Here is a 22,598-nt window from a genome sequence, read left to right on the forward strand (position 1 = left end):
GTTACTGGAAGAGTCTATGGCAGATAGGCCTAGCAAGTAGGGCTCAGAACTCTTAGTACAGGAACAAGTGCAACTTAGAACCCAGTGTTTAACCCTGGAGGCTTCCTGGAGGTGGTGCTCTGGGGACAAAGATTGTGGCTATGAGGGCACTAGCTGGTGACGGCCTTAGTGCCTTCTCCCCAGCCTCCAAGATAGGCAGGAGCCAGCACTGCCTAGGTGGGGCCCTGCAGGAAGCTCCCAGTTCCCCTTCCTCTCTTGGCCTCTGACACGAACCCTGCATCCTGCTGGACACTGCCTGACCTGGCCCCTGGGACCTGTTCTGTGGAGGCAAGTGAAGCTATTTGCTTCCCTCCTCTGCCTCACAGGCAGCCAGCCACTCTGGCCCAGCTTGGGGCCACAGTGTGTTCGAGTCCCAAGACTCTGAGGGACCTGGGCCTCTCCCCACTCCATGAGCTCAGCCTTTCTCTGCATTCTGAGAAATTGGCCAGTTTCACAAAGTTACATGGTCTGAATCAGGCCCTGGTGGTAGTCTGCCTAGCCCAGCAAAAGCAACAGGAAAGGAACTGAAGGTAGGGCAACAGAATGGGAGGGAAGTTAAGGGAAACATAAAGGTAAGCAGCAGGGGCAAGCCTTCTTTTATGGCTCAGTATCACCCCCCCACCACCCAGGGGTCCACAAACCCCACACTTGGAGGCGGTGTCCACCTCCTCCCCCCTCCACCCCAGTGGCTCACCCAGGGGCGTGTCCACCAGAATGGCATTGTAGAGCTCGGCAGGTGTCTGCGCAATGTTCACAGCCTCCATCTGCTCAAAGCTGCCTAGTGGGTGGCACTTGGGCACAAGTTCGGCGATAGACCGCTGGTGCAACGTGCCCGTGATAAGCAGGATTACGTTGTCAATCATGTAGCTGTAACTGTGGGAGGCACACAACAGCAGGGGGTTTGGAAGTCCTGGCCCAGCACTGTGACCCTGCCCCCACCCTGCACAGGCCACCCTCAACAAAGAGCGCCACCTCAATGGTGCTGCTGACCAGCACCACTGGTTCACCTCCCTGCCCGGTTGCAGCCCTACTCCAGCACCAGGAGTCTGAGACATCACACGGCCCCTCCCTTGGGAGTGTGGCACAGATTCACGCCCCTCGAGTGTTTGGGAAGAGGTAACTACCCCACGGTGTGAACAGAGTTCTGGCAGGGAACACAGAAGGAGGTGCAAGGCCAGCCTGGGGATGAAAAAACTGGGAGATGTAATTGTGTTCTGGGAAGAGGGAACAGTGTGTGCAAAGGCCTGGAGGCATTCACCGAGTGCCTGCCGCATTCGAGGAACTGAGCACAGCTCAGGGTTGGCAGAAGGAGGGAACCAGGGCAGTGCTCCTAGCTTGCTGGGGCCTGGTCGCTGGTCCTGCAAGCCAGGCTGAGGGTCCTGACTGCATTTTGAGCACTAGAGATCCATTAGCAGGATGTAAGCAGGGAGTATTACAGTCCTGTTAGAGTCATTCTGGCTGCTGGGTGGGGATGTGGGGAGGGGGAGATGGCAAGGGGAGGAAAGGCTGAAGAGTAGGGTGGGGAGAAGCCAGAGAAAAAGGGAAGGCCAGAAAGGAGCTAGCGGGAGGGCCCCTCTAGAGTAAGGCCCCAGGTCAGGCAGAGATGGAGCAGGTAGATAGCTGCCCTGCACAGTTCCACTCCAAAGGCAGAGCACCGCCTCCTCCTTCAGCCGGAGGCCTAGGCCAGGTATCCGCGCAGGAGGCCTAGAGGGGACCCAGAGGCCTGGATAGGGAGGCTGGGCTCAAGTTGTCCTAGGCCTAAGCTCCTCGGCTCTCCGCTCTGGATAGCACATGGGCAGCAGAGGGGGCTGTGGAGCTGGGGAGGGTGGAGCTTCCCGGTTCAGACTTGGCAAGGGGCAGGGCAAGCTCTGCTTCCGAACTTTAAGACAATGGCACAAAGGAGCCGGGGCAGAGCTCTGTCTAGTCACCTACGTGGGAATGGGGTGAAGCCAGGGGCGGGGGGGGGGGGGGGGGGGGGGGGGGGGGCGGTGAGGAAGGCCCCAGGCACAGTCAGGTGGCATTAACCACAACATTCCTCCAGCCTGTCACCAGTGATGAACTCAGGGTACACGAGTGGATGAGGCCTGTGGGGAGGAGCACCACTGAAGGGTCAGAGCTAAGGTGCAGGCTGCTGCCCTGAATGGGCACTTAGCACAGGACTTGCCCTAGTTTTTGGGTGGCCCACAACTAGGCCCCTCTCCTGGGAAAGTATTTTAAGCACCCAACGCTGAGGCTGTCCATGGAAGACCCGTGGTGGGCAGTGGCCCTAAATACCAAGGGAAGAAAGGGAAAGGGGTGGCCCAGGCCTCAACTCAGAGGGCCAGCTATTGGGGGAGCTCCCACAAGGCCCTCCAGGAAGGCGACAGGAAGAAAAAGCCACAGCTCCAGTCCTGACCTGACCCCCTACTCCCCCTGCTTGCTGCACCCTCCCCCAGCTCCCACCCAGCCCAGCGCCTTGCTGTGACCTCTGCTCTTCTGGGCTTGGGGCCAGGCAGCTGCCCTCTCTCCGCCCCCAAACCGGCTGGGTCAGTGACAGGATGTGCACAGAGAAGAGACAGGCCCTCCCCTTCTCAAACTGAGGGCTTCAGGCGGGGCCCATTGTAGCTGCAAGGCAAGAAGCCCAATGGCCAGCCTTCTGCCCCGAACCTGACAGAGCTGGCAGAGCAGAGGGACCTCAGAAAAAGCTCACTAGAGTTCTGGGCCTTGGCCTCCAGCCAGAGCCTGCATCCCCTCCACCCTGGACAGCATCCCTTGTTCCCAATGCCTCCAGAATCTCATGTACCACAGGACCTATGCTACATGTCACTTCCTGCAGTCCTCTACCTGCACCCCAACCAGCCCCACTCCAGTCTTCCTGTTCTCTGAGACAGCCACAAAGACTCCTGTCCCTGGCCTGAGGATGCTCTTCTCCACTCTCACAACCTTGTGGACAGGGACAGGGAGAAGGGTACCCCTCTTAGGCCTATACTATCTGATTGACCCCGCAGCCACCAGCATCACCAAACCCAGTATCCAAGGAAGTAAGAGAGAGTATAGGCACTCGGCCCTGTCACACCATCAGGCAGATGACCTCCATGTCCCATTTCTAGGGTCCCCATGCCCTGGCACTGCACTCCCCATCTAGCTCTGTCTTTTCAGAGGTATCCCCACAAGCCAGTGTTCTTTCTCTAAATCTCCCCACTCCCTCTGCCCACAACCCAGGGTATTCTTTTATGTTGGGGATGGGGCTGGAGGCAGGGCTCAGGGGAGGCCCTGGTACTCCTCAGGGTCCTGGCCTGGACTTAGAGGAGAGCCCGTGGGAAGACTCTACCATCTGGCTTTTCTGTTGTCCCTCCAATGATGTGGAACAGGCCAGCTGTGAGTCACTTCTCAGCCTTGACAGCAAATGTCGGGGCCAGTAGTAGTACCTCCTAGCTGCCTCCAGCCTCTCCTGCTAGAAGTCCAGTCTGGGTACCAAGGAAAATGCCGAGCCAGTTAAGGGCCACTTACGATCACATACTCCCAGCACCTTCCAGGGCCCCCTTCTAACCCAGTCTAGGCCAGCACTGGATAAACCTGTGCCAGACCCAGCTCTTCCTTCTCCCTGAGTCAACTATGAGGTTACTGCAGAAGCAGCCCCTGCTTTTCTCCCCAGCCCAATGAGAGCCCAAATCCTCTTTCCTGGGAGAAAGGAAGCAGGGCAGGCCTGGCAGAGATGGTGCTGGCTAGGCTGTTTGCTTCCCCCCCAAGGCCAAGGCCTTCAGCAGACAGGGACATCCTCCTCCTCCTCGCCTGGCTTGAACAGCTGCCTCCCTGCCCCCAAAAAGCCACTCCACCAGTCCTCCCCTCATTTGGCCTCAACAGCAGAGAATGAGGTTCCAGCTGGTCAGCGTCTCCCTCCAGAGGAAGACAGCTGGGGAGTGGACAGGCGGCTGCCCGCCAGGCCAAAGAGGCCCTTGTGGGGTGGGAGTAGGGAGTCTGTATTCCTCTACCCAGAGGCCCTCCCTCACCCTGTGCCTTTAAGACTCAGCTTGGGCCCATAGAAGTCTCGGGTTGGGGTTTAGGAAGCCCCTTCTTCCAAGAAGTCTTCAGAGCCCCCAGCCAAGCCCCATTCTTCTGCTGTGCCCTTTGGCGCCACCTGCCGGAGAAGCATGGCTTGCTTCCACATTCTTATCGTCTTGGCGCCAGGGGCTGGCCTAGCACTGGTGAGGAGGCCAAGATGACTAGGTACCTCTGCTAGTCTGTCTATCCTACAGCTCCCAGCAGAGGCTGCTCATAACAGTATCTGTGCTTAATCACATCAGAGTCCTGCAAAGCCCTGCCTAGGGCAGAAAGGGAATAGAGATATTAAGCTATGGCCTCAGCATACAACTTGCCAAGCCTCAGTTTCTCAGTTTTAATCAGGATAACTAAAATGCAGCCCATAGCAGAGCTAGTAAGGCCCTGACCTTCTCATTAAAATCCTGCTCTTCCCCAGAAGCCTGATTGGGTCTTCCCACTTGACTTAAGCCTTCTAGGCCTTAAAGAGCTCCTGTGTGCTCTCCCTTAGTCAGTATCACTGCTGGCTCTCCCGCAAGGCAGGAGCCAGGTCTAGCCCATGACCCAGAAATCATGGCAGGCCTAGAGCCCCAGCCTGTATAGACCGTGCTATGACCCAAAAACAGTGGATGTAGAGAGAGAGGGCTAGAGGACCAGGATAAGGATAACCACCATGCCTCTGCAACCCATGCTACAAAAAGTTCTGGGGAGAATGGCAGGTATGCTAACAGGCCTATGGGCACTTGAGGCCATTGTCCTGGGACAAAGCTGCCTTCCAGCTACCCACTCCAGGTTGGTGGCACTGGAGCCCCTGGTACATAAGAAAGACTGGACTTCACCTCTCCCAGATGATGCAGGTTACCAAGCCCAGGTTCTGCTAATGGGTACCAGGCTGCTGCACACTGGGGATGGCACCCAGGAAGGCTCATTCCTTTAAAGACAAGGGCCTTTGGGGCCCACCTGAAAATCCCCAGAGGCCAGACTCACCTCTCCCACACGCACCTCTCCCAACTTCCCTTTGAGAGCCTACTTTCCTATGGGAAGCCATCATGGAATGGCCTAGATCAAGATCTCCCCTCCAAAGCCAAAAAACCCTAATGGAGGCTCCATTCCAAGTCACACAGCACGTTAATGGCTACGTCTGGAAAAATCCTTGGTATAGTGACATATTACATGTTATTGCCGTGAAATTGAACTGAATTATCTAAAAACTACATGATTGATGACAGCTTACTTCACAGACTCTCACTCACTCAAGGCCTGTTTCCTCCACACCAGGCAGTGCCACCCACTCTCCTGAGCAGTCTCTTTCACCCCACCTGATCCTTGAGTCCTCTTAATGCCAGGAAGCCTCCTGTGACCCTGGATCCATTTGTAGCAGCTGCCCACAGGCCTCTCCAGGAGCTGTCTACACCACCCCTGACACTCATCCCATTGCATTCATGCATCCCCCTCCCTCCTGGCATAGGGCCTGGCCCAGAGCTGATACTAGTTGTGTTGGCTGAAGGCTCGCTGGGATCAACAAAACCACTGGACACTGTCTTTCACCATGGGAGGGCAGAAAAGACCTTCATCAGCTTCTGTCTGCACACCTTTAGTAACAAGGAACCCATCACTTCCTGGGAAATCCTGTTCCAGCAATCCAAGGGCAGTTCTATGGGCAACTAAGAGGCTCTGAGGAACAGAGCTAAGTTGACCTTTTGTGGTAGTCCCAACCTCCAACCCAGCTGGGCCAGCTTTGTTTGTGGCCAGCAGTGATGGCACTGTTCCCTCAAGTATTCACACGCAGGATGGAGCCATTAGCTGACGCCTCCCCTACCTGGGGGAACCATGCTCTCCTCTCTAGTTACATTCCTCTGGACATCCCTGGGGTTTGAGGCTCAGGACATGTATGGTTCCCTCAGTCCAGAATCTCCCCTTCCCCAATTCTTCCTTAAACAGCTCCTCAACACACAGCCACCTCCTCAGAGAAGCCAGCTATGAGTTCCAGGCCCTGGCCCTGACGGAAGAGATTCCCTCTTTCTGCAACACTGCGGATGACCCAGAAAGGAGGAAGTGGAGGAGGTGGAGGTGAGGAAGAGGAGCAGGCAGAGAGGTAAGAGTTAAATGGCAGAGAAGAAGGAGACTGCTGGAGGGTGGGAGGGCTGTGGCTCCTGATTAGGCCTGCAGACCCTGCCGCACAAAGGTCAGTGGTGACCTTGGTCAGGGCCTTTGCGGTGGAGTGATGGGACAGTTGGGAGCAGACTGGAGGCTCAAAGGATGGGCAGGCGTGGGGGGGCGGGGGTGAGAGAACACACAGTGAACGTAAAAGCGCAGGCCCTAGGAGACAGTTTTGTTGTTTTTGTTTTTTTTTAACGTTTATTTATTTTTAGACCGAGAGAGACAGAGCATGAACGGGGGAGGGTCAGAGAGAGGGAGACACAGAATCTGAAACAGGCTCCAGGCTCTGAGCTGTCAGCACAGAGCCCGACACGGGGCTCGAACTCACGGACCGCGAGATCATGACCTGAATCGAAGTCGGCCACTTAACCGACTGAGCCACCCAGGCGCCCCCCTAGGAGACAGTTTTAAACAGTGTGAGAGATTTGCACTTGTTCAGTTGTTGATGGGAAGAATCTGAAAGGGACAGTGGCTGCACAGACAGAATAGGTGAGTGGCCACTCAGGGTCCAGGGAGTCGGGTAAGAGAGCTCAGGACTCTGGCAGAAGGACCCAAGAGAAGGAACCTTTGCCATCGGATCAGGGTTGGGGACACAGATGCGGTGCTGGAAGGTGAGTGGTTTCTACTGTCTCTGTGGAGGAGGAAGGTGGGCCATCTGCCCAGAGACAAGGCTGGGGGTGGGAGAGAGGTAGTATTTAAAATGGTGAAGTGGTCTTCCCAACCTTGGTGGGGGGGCTGCAGGGTGCTGGGTAGGGAGAACAAATGGCCGGCTGGGCAAAGACAAGCCGAGGCCAGCTGCACTGGTGAGCGTGCACGTCTGGCAGCAGGGATCACCGCTCAAGGCCGGCTTCCCCAGCTTTGCTCCAGGCTGTGGAGGTGGGGGAGGGTGCCTCCAGGCCGGAGGCTGCTGGGATTCCTCCAGGGCTGGGGGGCTGCCAGCCAGGGCGGGACTATAGGACAGGCGGCCAAGAGAGCTGCGGATGCTGGCAGGAAAGTACTCAAATGATGGACCAGGGAACCTCAGCTGGGGAGGGAGGAAAACGAAGACAGAAGGGGCAGCAGGAGAGGAAGCAAGGCCCAGCGTCCTGCTGAGTCCGGAACCAACGTCCCTCAAGGGACTGAGAGTGGGCTGGAGTGCCTGAAGGCTGTGGGTAGAGAGGGGGTGCCTGACTCAGCGATTTCGGGGTGGAACAGTTCCAGTAGTGACATGGCCTTGGGCAGCCATCAGTGGGGGTGGCTGAAGTGGAGAGCAGAGGAGCAGGTCACTGAAGATGACGAGGTCATGGAACGAGCAGCCACAGGCTCAGACAGGCTGACACGTGGCTGCTGAGCTCTTCCTGAGTGAGGGCAGGAGTGAGGAGCTGGGAAGACTAAGCCACAATCACCCATGAATGGAAGGGGCGGGGAAGTGACAGCCTGCCACAGGATAGTGCTTGGCTGCTTTAAGCACGCTTGGTGCTTGCAGCCAACCTCCAGCAAAGAGCTGGCGGCTATGCAGCCTCAGTCACGCTCAGAGCCCTCTCCAGTTTCATGGCCTGGCAGGCTGAGACGAAGCTTCTAAGGGCACCAAGAAAGGCCAGGAGCTAGCTGCACAGGCAGGTGGCCAAGTGGACAGTGAGATGGATGACAACTGCCCTCTGACCACTGGCATGGGTCAGGCCTCCTCTGGCCTGCCTGGCTGGCAAGGCCAGAACATTCACCAGGAAGCTGAGAGAGCCTTGTGCAAATAAGGTGAAGGCTGGGCTCTGGCAATAAATTTGTTGCTTCCTGGTATGTCCCCGGCTCTGGCCTTGAGGCAAGGGATACACAGGCCCAGGCCAGGAGCTAACACATGGGATACTTCGGTGTGACCCCCATCTCAGCAGCACAAGACATGGCCCATCTCTGGCCTCCTGCCCCAGCAGGACTATGTAGTCTATACCTTGACCAGAGCCAAGGAGGTGTAATTACAGGCCCAGCCTGGACAGCAGGGAGGCCCCCAGAAAGGAGGCCTGTAGCCAGGAAAGAGACTGCTTCCCAGCCTGGGTAAGTTCCCTGAGCCCTTCAGGGGTCCCAGCCTGTGGCCTCTACCCAAGGATGGATCCCTTCTGGCTGCAGTCTCCACTTGAGCAAGTGGATCTTAAGTAAGTGGCTGCTGCTTGCTGGGGGTGGGAATCAGGACAGGCAGGAAGCACCCTAGTGGGGCAGGTGTGCCAGTTTCCAAGGAGGAGGGTGGGAGCACCGAAATCAGGGAATGATAAAGGCGCAACAGTACCCAAAAGTACCCAGTACCCAGAAACACTTCCCCACAACACACACTCACACACCACTAATGCAGAGCACATTCATTTAAGTTAGCCACTGATCACACCTCTGGGGCCATCTCTTTGTTAACCAGGCCCTGGCTAATGGCTCCTGGACTATCCAGGCAGAGACGGCCTATCTCCCTGTTTCCACAGGCACACCTGGCAAGCAGAGGCTGCCTCATCCAGGTGCCCTCCCCTAGCCTGTAGGGTCCTTTCTTCTGCTCAGGTCCTCCAGGAGCTTAGTGGAGGCAGGACTACACCCAAGGGTTAGACAACGGGGAAGCTGGGAAGCCATGGTCATAAACATGTGGGCTTGGTCCAGAATTGGGAAAGGCAGCCAGGTGTTCAGCCTTCCCCACTTCTCCCTGAGACCCAGGGCCATGGACAGAGAAGATGGAGAATGGCCTCAGCCCAGACAGGCCCAGAGGGCCTGAATGGTCCATTCCAAGAACTTGGCTCTTCAGAGCTCTGCCATCCCCTGACCTCTGACCCCAGTCTGGGAAGTCAGGACCTAGTGAGCATTCAGTGTGGATGCTGCAGGGTGAGTGAGGCAAAGTGCTCCCATCATCCTTGGTCTCCTCACCCCAATCTCTGTAATACCAAGGGTGCAGGGAAAGGGGCTTCATCCAACATTACAGTGTGGAATCCACAGCAATGAAGTGGCTGGTGGTGGCTTGGAGGCCCAGGGCTGTTGAATAACCAGCTCAGCTACACAGCCCAGGAAGACTCTGTGGGCAGCTGGCCTAAGCGCATGCTGGCCCAGATGCAGGAGGAGCAGCTATCCTGCCCAGTGGGAGGGGAAGGCACTATAGGGCACACTTACGTAATGAAGTCCAGGAAGCTGGCGAGTGGCTCATAGGCGTGGTTCCTCATGTGGCGGAACTCCACCACCATCTTCTCTTTGAGCCGGTCATCAATAACTGACACTGTTAGCGGCGATGCCTCATTGGCCAGGAAGTTGCCATAGTCAGTACTCTGCAGGTGCAGCTTCAGGTCTGAAACCCAAGGCAGGGGCGTGGGGAGTATGAGGGCTAGCCACACTGAACCTCTCCAGGACCCCAAAACCCCATCCGCACCCAACTCTGAGCCCCAGCTTCTCTGCTGTTGTGTCCTGGTGCTACCCTGACCTGCTGTCCCCACCTTCACCTCCCTGTTGACTCAGGGCCTACTCCAGGGCAGTCAGACCAAGGCTCTAGAGATATCCCAGACTCTTGGGCCATTAGCCAATACACTGGGCCCCAGAGTCCAAGCACAAGTAGAACAAAATGTTCCTCCAAATGACAAGAAGGCCTGGGAAACCCCAACCCAAGGTGCCATTCACCACCACCTTTGAGGCCCTTCTGCATGGCAGATTCTGGGATGGCTCTAACCTAGAGTAGAGTAAGACCCGGGCCCTACACTCCATAGCTGCAGGGTTAGAAGGGCAAGCCCACACACTCTAGGCATAAATGATGCAAATGAAATAAAGAAGAGGCCACAAGTGCAAGTAAGGTGGAGAGAACACCAAGACGGGACTGAGAGGAGGAGAGAGCATGCCAGGCTGGGCCACATCAAAGGGCAGGGACAGGAACATACAAAGGTAACAGCCAGCAGGATGGCCTGAGTGACAAGTGGCCTGGAGGACAAATGAGTGACATGAGGGGGAGATGAGGCTGGGAAAGGAGACAGCCACTGTACAAGTGGCTGGAGGCAGACAGGCTGATCCTCTGGGCTCTTCTGAGCAATTAGGGATGGGGCAAGGGAAAAGGGAGGAGAGGACAGAGAAGAAGGGCCTGGGTGGGCAGGACAGGTGAGACCCAGTGAGCTCAGGGCAACAACCTAACAGCTGCCTGGCTTTTGCCCTTGTCTCCCACCCCCGGGGTTATTCTCCAACCAGCAGCCAGAGCGATCTTAAAACACAAGGCAGAGCACATCAGTCATCTATACATCCTCATCTCAGGGCCTTCCCTGTCCCTCTGCCTAGAAAGGGGTGATCTCTCCTCACACATCCCCTCTTCAGAGACCTCTCCCACAGCCCATCACCCTGTTCCTTCACTTGTGCCTCCTTTCTTTGTTAACACTTACTCCACCTGTCACAGGACACATAAGCTCCATGATGGCAGGGATTTGGGGTCACTGCAGGACCCTAGAGCCTAGAACAGAGTATGTTCTGGTACGTTTTCATGCTCATTAAATATTTGGAGAATGGACAGAAGTCTGGGAAGAGTGTTGGTGAAGACAGCAGGGGGGTTTACTCCTGGATTTGGAAATGGGGGACACTGTAGCAGTGATGGCAGTGCCAAGGACAGTGGCTGGGAAGGTACCCATGTGTGCGTGCACATGTGTGTGTGAAGGCCCAACAACCAAGGCCAGCTTCTGCTGTAAGGGCCTGCATGCTTTATGTCTCCTGGGGACGTTGTCCAGGCAAGGACAGAAAGGGTCACATTTGTGAACTTCTCCACAAGCCTCCCTGATCAAGCCTTCCAACGTGTCTGTGGGCCTGGAGGGCCTTGCTACCTTGGGCTGCTGAGAAGGAAGGGACGGTGTGGCACATAATCCCCAGCGAAGCCCCTACTCCTGCAATCCCAGCAGGAGAATGTTCCCAACCTGGAGTTAGGAGTGCTAAAGGAGAGATGGAAGAATATGTGAAAGGGAGAGGTGAGAGGGAGGGAGGAGTTGGCACGCCCCTGGGTTAGATGCCTTCTGCCTGCAGATCTGGGTGGCACCCAGGTGGCAGGCAACACTCATGTCCTCTGTAGCTCTCAGGCCCTCACAGAGTGAACTTTAACCTCCTGAGGACTGTAGAAGGCCTTCACCACCTGCTGCTTTTGCCACCGTCCTCCCACTCACACCCACTTCTCTCCACGGCCACCTAAAAGTGGGACAGAGCCGAGGGTGAGGTGGGGCAGGGAGAAGCCACCAGCCCCCTGCTTCACCCCCCATGAACTTGCTGCCTTTTTGACAAGGAAGTGTTCACACCCCTACGTCCTCAACCCAGGCCATCTGCCACGAGTCTCTGGCCTAGGTTCCATCCTCACCATGGTCTGGCCAAAGTCCACCTATACTTAGAATAAGGCCTGGGTAAGAGAAGGTGTTCTGCTCAGTAGTACTCAAGTTGTTGCAATATTTCATTACCCCCTTGGTTGTCAGAGAAAAATTCTTAACCACAACTGATAGTCATAACTGATGGTTGTGTAATGGTACCTCACCTTGTATTCTACCTCTAGTAATGGGCTTTATGTGTTAGATTTTAATATCCTCGACCCTGGGAAAATGCACAATTCTTTTGAACAGAAACATGGTTTATTTGCACACAACTGATCAGTTCTGAGAGATCGTTAATGTTCTCCAAGTGGTTTTCGTGGGTGTGAGAGTGAGAATATGAATCCATCCCTCTTCTTATAGTATTGAAATTAATTCCACTTAGTTTATCAAGTCACATTCATGCCCTGATTTTATACACTTGTATCTATCAAACATGATGATACTTGAAAAACAAAGTGGGCAAGGGGTTCTGGCCAGGGCACAGCAGGTGCCCAAATCCCCACTAGGGGAAGCTGCGGAGCGGACAGCAGCTGGAAGCCGGGGCTGAAGTGTGGTGTTCTGGGTCAGACCGTCTAACACAGCAGCTGCCAGACCAAACCTGTTCGTTTATCCACTCAACAACTGCAGCCAGCAGAGAACCCATCTCAGGCGATAAGACTCCTTCCTCTGCAGCTCTCACAGCTGGGCCTGGGGGCCAGGCCAGATGTGCAGGCCAAAAACCAGAGCAAAACCCAGTCCCCGTGCTAGGGACCCTCATGTCAATGACCCACTATTCTCTGGGATATCGAGTCCACGCCGTGGGCCCCCACCCAGGCCCCTGCCTCCTACCCTCCAAAAGATCTTTGCATCACACTGCTGGAGGCTTCCCTGAACGCTGTCCCCTACCACCCTGGCCTCAGCTCTCCAGAAGTGGGTCCAGCCTCGCCTTGCTCTACAGGGCTTCTCTTCACTGGGAAGGTGTGCTCAGCAACTTCCCCACTGCCAAGTACCCTCTCCCCTCTCCAGCTCCCATGGACTCTCCATGCAATACACTGGTCAAGTGGGAGTCAGCACCCCAACACTGGGGGGAGAAGCCCAGACCCATTCTAATTGGAAACAAATGGGTCCCTGCTGCGTACTCAGCCCCCTGCCAAGAGCAACCTGTGTGTCTGACCTCTCAGCCATGCCCATTTCAGATTTAGAAAAGAGCAACCAAGGGGAACACAAAACTTGTCTAGAGTCCCAGTCAGGTGTATAGAGGGGCTGGGATGTGGATCAAGCCTGGTGGTTTCTGTCATCTCCAACTCTGGCCTCCTGTCCTCCCCTACCATCTTTGACCACATTCTCCCACGGCCCTTGGCCCAGTTATGGACCCAGCTTCCTAGACAGGCTCTAGTCCTAGAAGAGTGGGCAGGTTGCAGAGGAGTGAGAGAAGCCAGGATATGTCCCTTACATGACCTGGAGACAGCCTGGACACTCACTGTCCACCTGACGTCATGACTCAGGGACAAGCACCTTTGGTATGACTTGTGGCAACAGCTATTCTTAGAGAAGCCAGGAACACGTGCATGCGAATGAGAGGAGCAAAGCTGGGGGTGGGCTCTTCTTTGCACACCCCCACCCCACTTTGCATGCATGGGGCTTAGCACAGGCCTTAAAGCAAACACCCCTGTGCCTTGGCTGCTGCGTTCTGCTGACGCTGCATCTGGGGAAGCCACGGCTCCCAGCAGTGCTGGAACACAGACGGGTGGGTGGTTTCTGCTGGCGTTTGTGAGATCAGAGCAAACCCGGGAGACTCTACCCAGAATCCTGCCCAAAGCCCAAGGAGTCTTCCTTACCAGGAAACTCATTTTTAAAAGCCCCCAGGGATGATGTCAAAGGGCCGTTCCAGACCACTTTCCCTGGCCAAGCCCTGCGTCTCCCTGTGACCCAGGGAGAGGGGACAGCCTGTCAGCCAAGAAGGCGACTTGGAGGCAGGCAGGCTAGCCGATCTCTCTGCTTGGACCACACAGGGTTTCTGAACCAGCTCTGACCCTGTTCAAGAAACCTGGCGCCCAGAACCAGTTACTGGCAGCCCCAAGCCCTTTAGACAGTCCTCAGAGCTGGGACAAGGCCTGCTAGAACCCCACCACCACCAGCAGCTTCCTGCTCTCTCTGAGGGATGCAGAGAAGGGGGTGTGACTGGGGGTGGGATCTGAACACAGGAGGAGAAGCCTGGAACTTGTTGAGAGCTTCGTGGGAGACCAGGCCACCCAGCCCTGGCTAAGGCCCCAAGGGCAGCCAAGGACACCAGGGGCTCTGGGAAGGCAGGAGCTAGTTCTGCTCTGCGCCCTGAGCTGAGCAGCCTAACAGCCTCAATGACAGCCCCTGAGAGCTTCAGACGTGCCTGGGCTGAGGCATGAGCAGTGTTCTGGTTAGCACACACTCAGGGGACCGCTCTAGTCTACCCACAAGCCCAGCTGTCTACCCCAAATCCTCCCATCCGTGGCCCGGCACCAGGAATGTCTGGCCAGCTTGGGAGCTCTCATAGCAAAAAACTTCCTCAGAGGCTGATTTCTCATGTCCAAGAAGATACTGCCGCTATTAGGAAGTTCTCTCTGCAGTCTGACCTAAACCCCTCCTCAAAGGAAGCCCACCAACTTGGTTTCCCAGTGCCTCTAGCCTCCCCTGAGGGCCTTGGGTTTGCTTCTCAGCACGCCTCACCCCACCCAGGACCTTCCCATACCTCCTCTGCTTCCCAGGGTCACCTGTCCCGATCTTACCGTGACTCTCCCCACAACTCTTATCTTCCGGCACCATCCAGGCCTCCTCACCACCATGATACCCTTATGCTGGCCTCCTGCCCCACATGTTGACTCCCTGCTCCCAAGTCAATTCTCACACCAGCACTAGAGTGAAGTCATCCAACTCCCAACATGTTGTCACCTTTACCCAGCGGCCTCTGTGGCCTCAGAGCTAGAGCCCTGCCTCCTCCCCACAGCCTGTGAGGTCCCATGCCCTCAACCCTAGCACCACCTCAGCCTCAGCCCTTGACTCTCTGCTCCACTGGTCCCATGCTTTGAGTAGGGTGACCTGTCTATGATCTCTGCCCCAAACAAGTGTTTCAGGGAAGTCTACAGGATGCCCTAGGGAAAAGCCCCTGAAGTACAGGAAACAGAGCTGATTCCTCAGGCCCAGTTAGAGAGGCCTCTGCCCTCCCTCCTCCACAGGGTGTCCCTGTCAGCCTTGAGGTTGCCTGTGTCCGAGACCATTGCCCTGGCTCCAGCAGGGTCCAGCTGAGCAATCTGAGGGCTCCTGGGCTGCAGCTCCACACCCATCCAGCATGGCTATTCCCTCAGGGCTCATGGGGAGCACCACAATCAAGCTGGCTCCATAGTTTCCCTGTCCTTCCACCCCCTGCCTGTCTCTCAGTCTACGTCTTTAAGGCCAGAACCTCTCAGCAGCAGAGTCCTGGCCCCAGATGGCACCTCTGATTACCACCCAACCCCTGATTAGCAAGAAGGCATGGGGACCGCTAGCCTGATCAGCAGCACTCTCTTCTCTGTGTGGGCCAAAGTGTGGGCTTGGCAGCCAGTCCCAGCCAGGCCTGGAGAGGTGGCAGCTGGGCAGCCCTATTCCCCATCCACTTCCTGAAACCCTTCCCAGATCCTGCCAGCCCTGAAAGTGATCTTTCAGTCCCTCCAGGACTCCCAGGGACAGGCAGCACATGGCCTCTCCAGCCCCCAAGCCTCTAGAGTCCCTCCCCAAGGGCTCCAGGGAGGCAGGAAGGGAGGGTCTTGGCCCATGCCAGGGGTTGGTCCCACATTGCCCCAGGGGCCCAGCAGGCACAGAGGCAGCTCCTGGCACAGTACACTAGGCGGGGCGGCCCCCTGCTCTAGACTCACCCACGGCCTCATGGCCCACGGAGGGGCCCTGCTGGCCAGCTGGCCACGGCATAGTGTGAGAGGACAGTGTGTTCCCAGACTTCACTTCTGCTTTTCCAGAGGTCACTCAACGATGCTCTCCTGGGGAGCTCAGGGGTTTTCAGGAATTGAGGACCGCTGAGTAAAACCAGATGTGCAAATATGCTCCCTAGAGCCCAGCATGCCCACCCTGCCACTCCCTTCTAGGGTGATGGAGCCTCAGAGGTTGTTCTACCACTCCCCTCTGTCCAGGTGAGGGGTCTACTTTGAAGAGACTGAACGTGGGTCCTACCTCCAATGCTTGCTCTGCACCAAAGGCTCCCTAAGGCTGCAACTTCCAAGGCTCAAAGCAGGCAAACTCAGACAGATGGACAGATGTGGACAGATGGCCAGGCTGGTGGCCCAATGGAGCCACAGCCCCGCCTCAGCAAATGTGCTGTGCCTGAGTCTCCTCCCCAGGCTCTAGGGGTGGGTGAGACCTCTTCTTCATATCAGCTCCAAAGCAGATGTGTGCACTGGCTGGCTGGCTCTTCAGGGTCAGAGCATCACAGCTGGAACTCCCAACATGGAAACCATTAACCCTGAGTTTACCTGGGGCCTGCAGCATAAACTAAGCATCCTTTTCGCCCCCAGACTTCTGCCAGGGTCTGTCACAGGCCCCCCGCAAACTTCACATAACATCAGCTGATTAGCCCTGAGTTCCAACACGTCCTATCAAATGTCTATTCTTCCTCTGCTCCCTCAGGTGCTGCCTGCCATTCCCCATCCAGACATCCAGAAGCCTGTCACTGTCCACCTCCCCACCAACTGACATGTCCATAGTCTCTTGCTCACCAGTACAGGTCTACCCATTATCCAGCAGCTGGTGTATGCCACAGCCCCTGCCCCCTGTGCCCCCTCTGCAGCCTAATTTTGTCAGATCACTGGTTTTAAGACATCGCTCCTTAGGTAGCTGAGTGGGGTAGGGGAGTGAGAACCTGGGCTTTGGAGCTACAGTGACCTGGCTTCAAATCCTGTTTTGCAGCTTGGTTCTGAGCAGCTTGTGGATCCCACTGGATCCAGGCTCTTGGCTGGTCACCTGGTGAAAGGCTATGCAGTGCCAGCCTTCCAGGGCACCCGTGACAGACACCGAACAGAGACAGTGTTAGAACTGAGCACAGAATACCATACTCCATCTCTCCTGGCAGAGAGGATCCTACCCAGAGCTTCCCAACCACGACCCTCAGCCCCAGTCAGGTGGTATGTGTTCTCGTCTCCAGCCTACTGCTCAGGCTGTCCTATTCAATACTCCACAGAATGCCCCTGCCCTTCCTCTTCCTGGTTTGTCCCAATCCTTCCCCTCTGGCATGTTCTCCCCACTGTAAAGGTTGTGGGGGGTCTTGTGCAGCATGGGCATGCAAACACACAGGTCCTGTTCTGCTGAAGGAGCAACAGAGCTGACTCAAAATCTGGGACTCCTGTCCCCAAGCTCAGGTCTCACTTCACCTACCAGCAAGATCACATAGAGTTCTGGGCAGCCCCATGGATGTGGACAGAGGCTAGGACCCAACTCTGCACCATCCACCACACCCTGAGCTGCCGCCCTGAGGGCCTTGTGAGCAGGCAGGAGGTGGCGCAGCCAAGGGCAGCTCCTGCTCCGTGGGAAGCCCCCAGGCTGGCGGGCCAGCAGTCTCGGGAAGAACCTGGAGTCCGCTGCTGGCATGGCCACATGCAAGTTACTGAGTTTCAGCTGGCGTGAAGCAGAGCCCCTGCAGGGAAAGGACAGTGAGTTCTCCTTCCTCAGTCCCTGGACCAGCATTTTGTTTCATGCTGGAGGCCTTTCAGAGAGGTGAGGCTTTCACGGAGGGGGATGGGACTGATCCACAGAGGTGGTCCAGCTGACACTAGGGACCCGTGGCACTACTTGCCAGCATATCAGATACAGGGATCAAATGAGAGTGTCACTCCCCATGTCCAGGAGGCAGCAGGATGTCCGACCCAGGTTTACCACCCTCCTCTCTGCTCTAAGACAGGTGGCAGGTGGTGGTAGAGCCACATTTAATTACACTTAAGTTCTTAGGAACACCTTGTCCTTGAGGTGAGAGAATGAAAGCATCCCTCACATCCCATGAGGAAGTCCACCTATCCGACAGTCAGGAGGGTGCCAGGCAGGCGATAGCCCCATGTGCCAAAGGGAGGGGCAAAACTGGTTATTGCTGCACCCAGGGCAAGTTCCAAGCAACTCTCCTCTGAGCGGAGATCCGCCTGGATATCCCCTCACCAGAACATCCCCACCCAGGCCCTAAGGCTCCATTGGGACTGGCATGTCCCAGGAGACACAGGGCTTGGAAGGCAGCTTGCCTGTGTTCCCCTGCCACAGCCCAGCCTGAGAACCAAGCGGCCCAGCCTCGCCCTGGGAGGCAGGGGCCACACCTCTGCGGCTGCCCTGCACTTTGACCTTGAGCAAGCTCTTCTCCAGGCTTGTCACCACAGTTGTAGAACCTGCAGGTGGCAGTGGATCTGGGCCTGCAAAGAAGAGCTTCTTTTCATTTTACCAAAGATGTTAAGTTTGCTTGGGTGTGAGTGAGAGAGGTAAAGTGGTCCGGCATGGCCAGGGGCCAGGCAGCCCAGAGAGGGCCAGCTGTGGCACTGAGCTTGCTCAAAAGCCGGCCCATGCCCATGTCTGGTTCCCAGGGCCCACTGGCCTGTACTGCCTGAGTGATCCTGTCAGCCTTTGATGCTGGGCTTCTGTTCTACAAGCATAGGCCTCTGGAGGAAGGATGCTAAGAAAAGCTGAGACTCACTCGGATGGGGGAAGGGCAGGTTTAGGGCCCCCAGCGGCTACTGTTCACAGTGAGATTAAGTCAGGTCAGGCTGGAGTATCCTGCCAGCTCCGCGGTGCTTAGAGCCAAAGCTATGGAAATAGTCGTTTTGCTGAGACTTAGGCCCTATGGATGGGCTCACTGGATCAAACCTCATTTGGGGCTATAAGCCATGCTGCTCTTAGCACAAAGTTGCATTTACTGCAGCTCACAGAAACTGGAAACAGCCCAGGCCAGAAGCAGAGTTGACCCATTTTATACCCATGACCAGCAGAGCCAAGAAGCTTAGGCCAGGCAGGAAGTGGCAGGAGCAGTAAGCATCCAGGCTGGTCCTGGATAGCACCCTCACACCCATTTACCCAACCTGCTCAAGGACCTGGCAGGACATGTACAGGGTAAGCAGTAACATGCCAGACTGAGCATGATCAGTGTGTGGATTTGGGCCAGCCCTGGGATAGGTGGGCACCTGCTCAGGGAGCCTCACAGCAGAGGCTAGGTTCAAATGACAGAAGCCAATGGAGGAATGGGGGTGACAGTGAGGCATGGAGCCTGGGCCAATAGAAAAGGGGGACCCCATCTTCCTCCCAGGCCTTGCCATGTGGTATCTGCCTTGGAACTTAAAAGGGTAAGGGGGTGGTGAAGATGGATGAGCTACCACCCATGACATGGCAGCCTTAGGGCCCTGTGTGCTGGGTCATGTGTTATAGCTCATTCCTTGACTCCCAACCCTTTAATGTCTACATTAGATGACATATGGCAAGGCCTGGGAGAATGGTGAGGGGCCTCAAAAGCAGGGCCTCTTTCACCTGACCACCACTTCCTGAATGGGGGGCCAGGCACACAGAGGCATGATTTAGGCATCCTTTAGTGAACATATGCAGGAATAAGAAAGAAAGGACCAAAGAATATAGAGTGATTGGATAGGAGGAGCCAAGACAGGTGTCAGGAGGTTGTAAGCAAACCCTTGGCCCTCACCTGGACCCAACTTCCCAGGTAAAATAAGAGGGCTGAATAGGGTTACCTCCAGGGGGTTGGCCAGCTCTGAAACTGTCTACCTGGTCAGACCTAGGTCACATTGACTCTCCACAACTCAGCCCCTGAGGGCCACTCAAGGGCCTAGGGTGAGCCTAGAGGCCTGGCTACCCAAGAAGCAGCCTTGGCAGAACCAACGGCAGGTGCAGGGGAGGTCTGGCTTTGTGGAGCCTCTGAGCAGCCACCAGAGCAGGGCCAGGCAGGAAAGGCTGAGTTGCAACAGTGAGGACACCAAGATGACTCCTTAGAGGGGAAAGCCCCATCCACCAGCCAAATGCAAAGCCTCAGCTGAGGTTAAGGCCTGAAAAAAACTGCTGCCTGAGTAGCCAAGGAGAGACAAAATCTGGGCAAGTGCCCAGGGCCAGGCCAGAGTTGGCCAGGAAAGCAGTGCCCAGCACCCAGTCAGGGCCGTTCCTCCACATACCCCTTTCCCCTGCCACAAGTTTGCCTCCCATTCCTCAGGACCATGCAAGTTCACTAGGGGCAGCCCCAGTCCAGGCTCTCAAGCTACAGGGTGCTGGATGCAGATAGGTAGAGCAGGTATCAGGCTACACAAGAGCAGTCTAACCTACTAATTGGACCTTCAGAGCCTTGACCCTCCTGCCTCTAAAAGAGGAGGAATATTCCAGTGCAGGACAGATTTAAAAAAAAAATCAGCCAAGACGTGTTAAATGAGGCAGAAGCCAGGGAGGTCAATGGAAAGATCCCCCAAATTGGGGTGCAAAGGGGAGAGTTGTCAATCACCTGATAACAACCCCTTTCCAGCGTGACTGTAACATACCTACAGTGCCTACAGAGTTTGGGGTGCCTGGTGTGGACCTCTCCCAGAGTCACTCTACCCACACGCTCCTATATATGTGCCACATGAACACCTATGCGTCCTAAAGTGCTGAAGGAAGTAGGGAGGAGTCTGTCCTGAGGATCAATTTTCCCTCTCCTGGAGGGACCAGGGTTGCAGGACAAAAGTGGAAGCCACCTGGGGAAGAGCGGTGCTCCTGGGAGGAAATATGGCCCTGATCCCAGGCAGCCTCAAACTCCTGCTCGGGGCCTATAAGACCCCTGGTTCATGGCTAGTACACTGTCCTCTGCCACTCTGACTGAGAGCTGCCAGCATGACCCAGGTGGGGGTAAATGAGGACAGACTGACGGTAAAGGCTGGAGCATTGTGCACTGAGCATGAAGGTGGAGAGCCTCAGAGAATGTCCCCTGGCCTCTCCTTTCCAACCCAGGAAGCCGGGGCACCAGGAGGTGAGAGCAGGAAGAAATGGACAGACAGGAGACACCTAGCTGTGAGTCCTACTTAATCTGAGAAGGCCAAATGGGACTTGGGTGAGGGAGAGAAGTAGGGCCCGGGACAGAGTCCCAAGGGACAGTGGCCACAGGCAGGTGCTGTGCAGAAAAGCAGAGGAGAGGCAGCCTGGGTGACTCACTAGTCCAGCCACACCTCTCTCCCCGGCTCTCTACCAGCCAAGTGGTCCTGGCACACCCCCTTGTGGCCACAGGGAGGATGGCTTTGTAAACAGCAAGGGGCTCCACTCTTCCTCCCTCTCAATGCCCCACCAATCTAACCCCTGCCTCAGACTTCTGGTCCCAATCCCCCCCAGCCAGCAATCCCTGGGGGAGGAGGCTACAGGCACCCATAGAGCCACATAGGAATGTGTCATAAAGAATCAAGGTAGACAGGAGTCTGAGAAAGCCAGAATGGAGACAAGGTGGGCTTGACTCTAGTCATGAGGGATTGGTTGGCCGAGGAGCAAGACTGGAGAGACTGGAGAGGAAGTCTGGGCATCCTCAGTCCCCTATGCTTGTTTACTAGCTCAGCCAGATCCTCCCAAGTCTCCAAATCCCTTTATCCAGCTCTCTACCCGACCCCACCCCACCCCCTCTGCTGCCTAATGCTGTATCTTAAAAAAGCAGGTGCTGGGGCACATGCCTGGCTCAGTCAACTCTTGATCTCAAGGTTGTGAGTCTGAGTTCCACGTTGGGTGTAGCGATTTCTTAAAAATAAAAAATAAAAAAAAATAAAAAACACTTAAAAGCAGGTGCTCAATAACCCAGAAACAGGACAATCTATGCCATGGCACACCCCTCCAAGATGGGGACCTTAGCTTTTCCTCCCCTGTACACCAAAGCCCAGCACTCTGCCAGCACAAATAATGAGCTGTCACCCATCTGATCACATAAGTATCTATTGAGCATTCACTCTGGCTAGGCATTGTGCTATTGAATCCTCACAGCCTACAAGCAATTTCATTTTACAGGTGGGCAAATAAGCTTCGAGATGCTAAATCACATGCTTAGCATCACAGAGCTGGCCAGAAAGGAAGCCATGGTCTGCCTGATGCCCTGCCTCAGGTCCCGGCAACCCAGGCTCCTGACCCCAAGCAAGCACAGATGAGTTACAGGAGAGGCCACTACATCATGTCCTCACACCTATTCATTCTTGATGCAGACCCTCCAACAACCTGGAGTGTGTTTGACTGCTGAGCCCAAAGCACAAGAACAGCTACAAGTCAGTAAAAGGGGCTGGGGTGCTGTAGCAGGCACCGTGACTACAGTAGGGTGGCTGAGTGGGAGGTCCGACAGGGGGGCCAGGGACCAAACTATTGGAAGCATATTGGGCACTCAGGGACAAAGGTTCCTTCCATCTCATTTCAAATCTAACAGCCCTGATGTGAGCTTGCTCAGTGTGTGCCACTAAGAAAGAAGGAAGGGTAGACTAATACATTCCAGAAGGGTTTTATGCAAAATATTTAAAATAAGATGTTGGGACCTTTCCTTCTCTACCATCCTGAAACCCTGGTCACACAGAAAGCCTATCTTCAAGAGTCCTGGATGGCTTACATTTGCCTATGCTGACGCCACCTCAAAAGGCCCTAGTCTTGGGTACAGACACTGGCTCCACCTCAGAAACCAGGCCCGAGAAATCACTGAGTAAATCCATGAAAAAGTGTGTTCTCGCCCAGCAGAGCAAGTTCTGACACGACCCCTGGGGCAGGGCTTGTGAAACAGGGGCTAGCAGGTCCCCGTGCTACAGTACATACATACAAAGTGCAAGATGTAATCAGGGAACAGAGAGCAAGAAGGGGGGTGTGGAGCAGGTGAAGAAGGCAAGAGAAAAACAGCTGAATGAGAGGTGAGCAAAACAAAAACACAGGGGCCCCGGGTCACCAGCCCTCAACTACCATCTGGGCTCTGAGTCTTCAGGTGTAAAGAGAAGGGGCCCAAAGGGGGTTCCGTAAGACACAGAGCAGCCCCACAAGGCTATGAATCAAAATCTGGAAGTCAAATGCCCAGGGTCACCAGCAGAGATCTCATCTTGGGTGGCTGTTGGGTGTGAACAGCTTCTCTGCATACTT

General features: G+C 55.7%; 1 protein-coding gene across 1 annotated transcript in view; it reads right to left on the bottom strand.

The window, feature by feature from the left end:
* ATP6V0D1 (ATPase H+ transporting V0 subunit d1) overlaps positions 1-22,598 on the bottom strand; it is a 38,992-nt gene that overhangs the window by 5,453 nt on the left and 10,941 nt on the right. Inside the window, exons 2-3 of the mRNA XM_042917678.1 lie at positions 9,325-9,496; positions 734-912 (exon numbers count right to left, since the gene is read on the bottom strand). Coding sequence (XP_042773612.1) covers positions 734-912; positions 9,325-9,496 — 351 coding nt within the window. The remainder of the gene's footprint in view (positions 1-733; positions 913-9,324; positions 9,497-22,598) is intronic.

Source organism: Panthera leo, chromosome E2 (assembly GCF_018350215.1).
Source record: "Panthera leo isolate Ple1 chromosome E2, P.leo_Ple1_pat1.1, whole genome shotgun sequence".
Classification (NCBI taxonomy): domain Eukaryota; kingdom Metazoa; phylum Chordata; class Mammalia; order Carnivora; family Felidae; genus Panthera; species Panthera leo.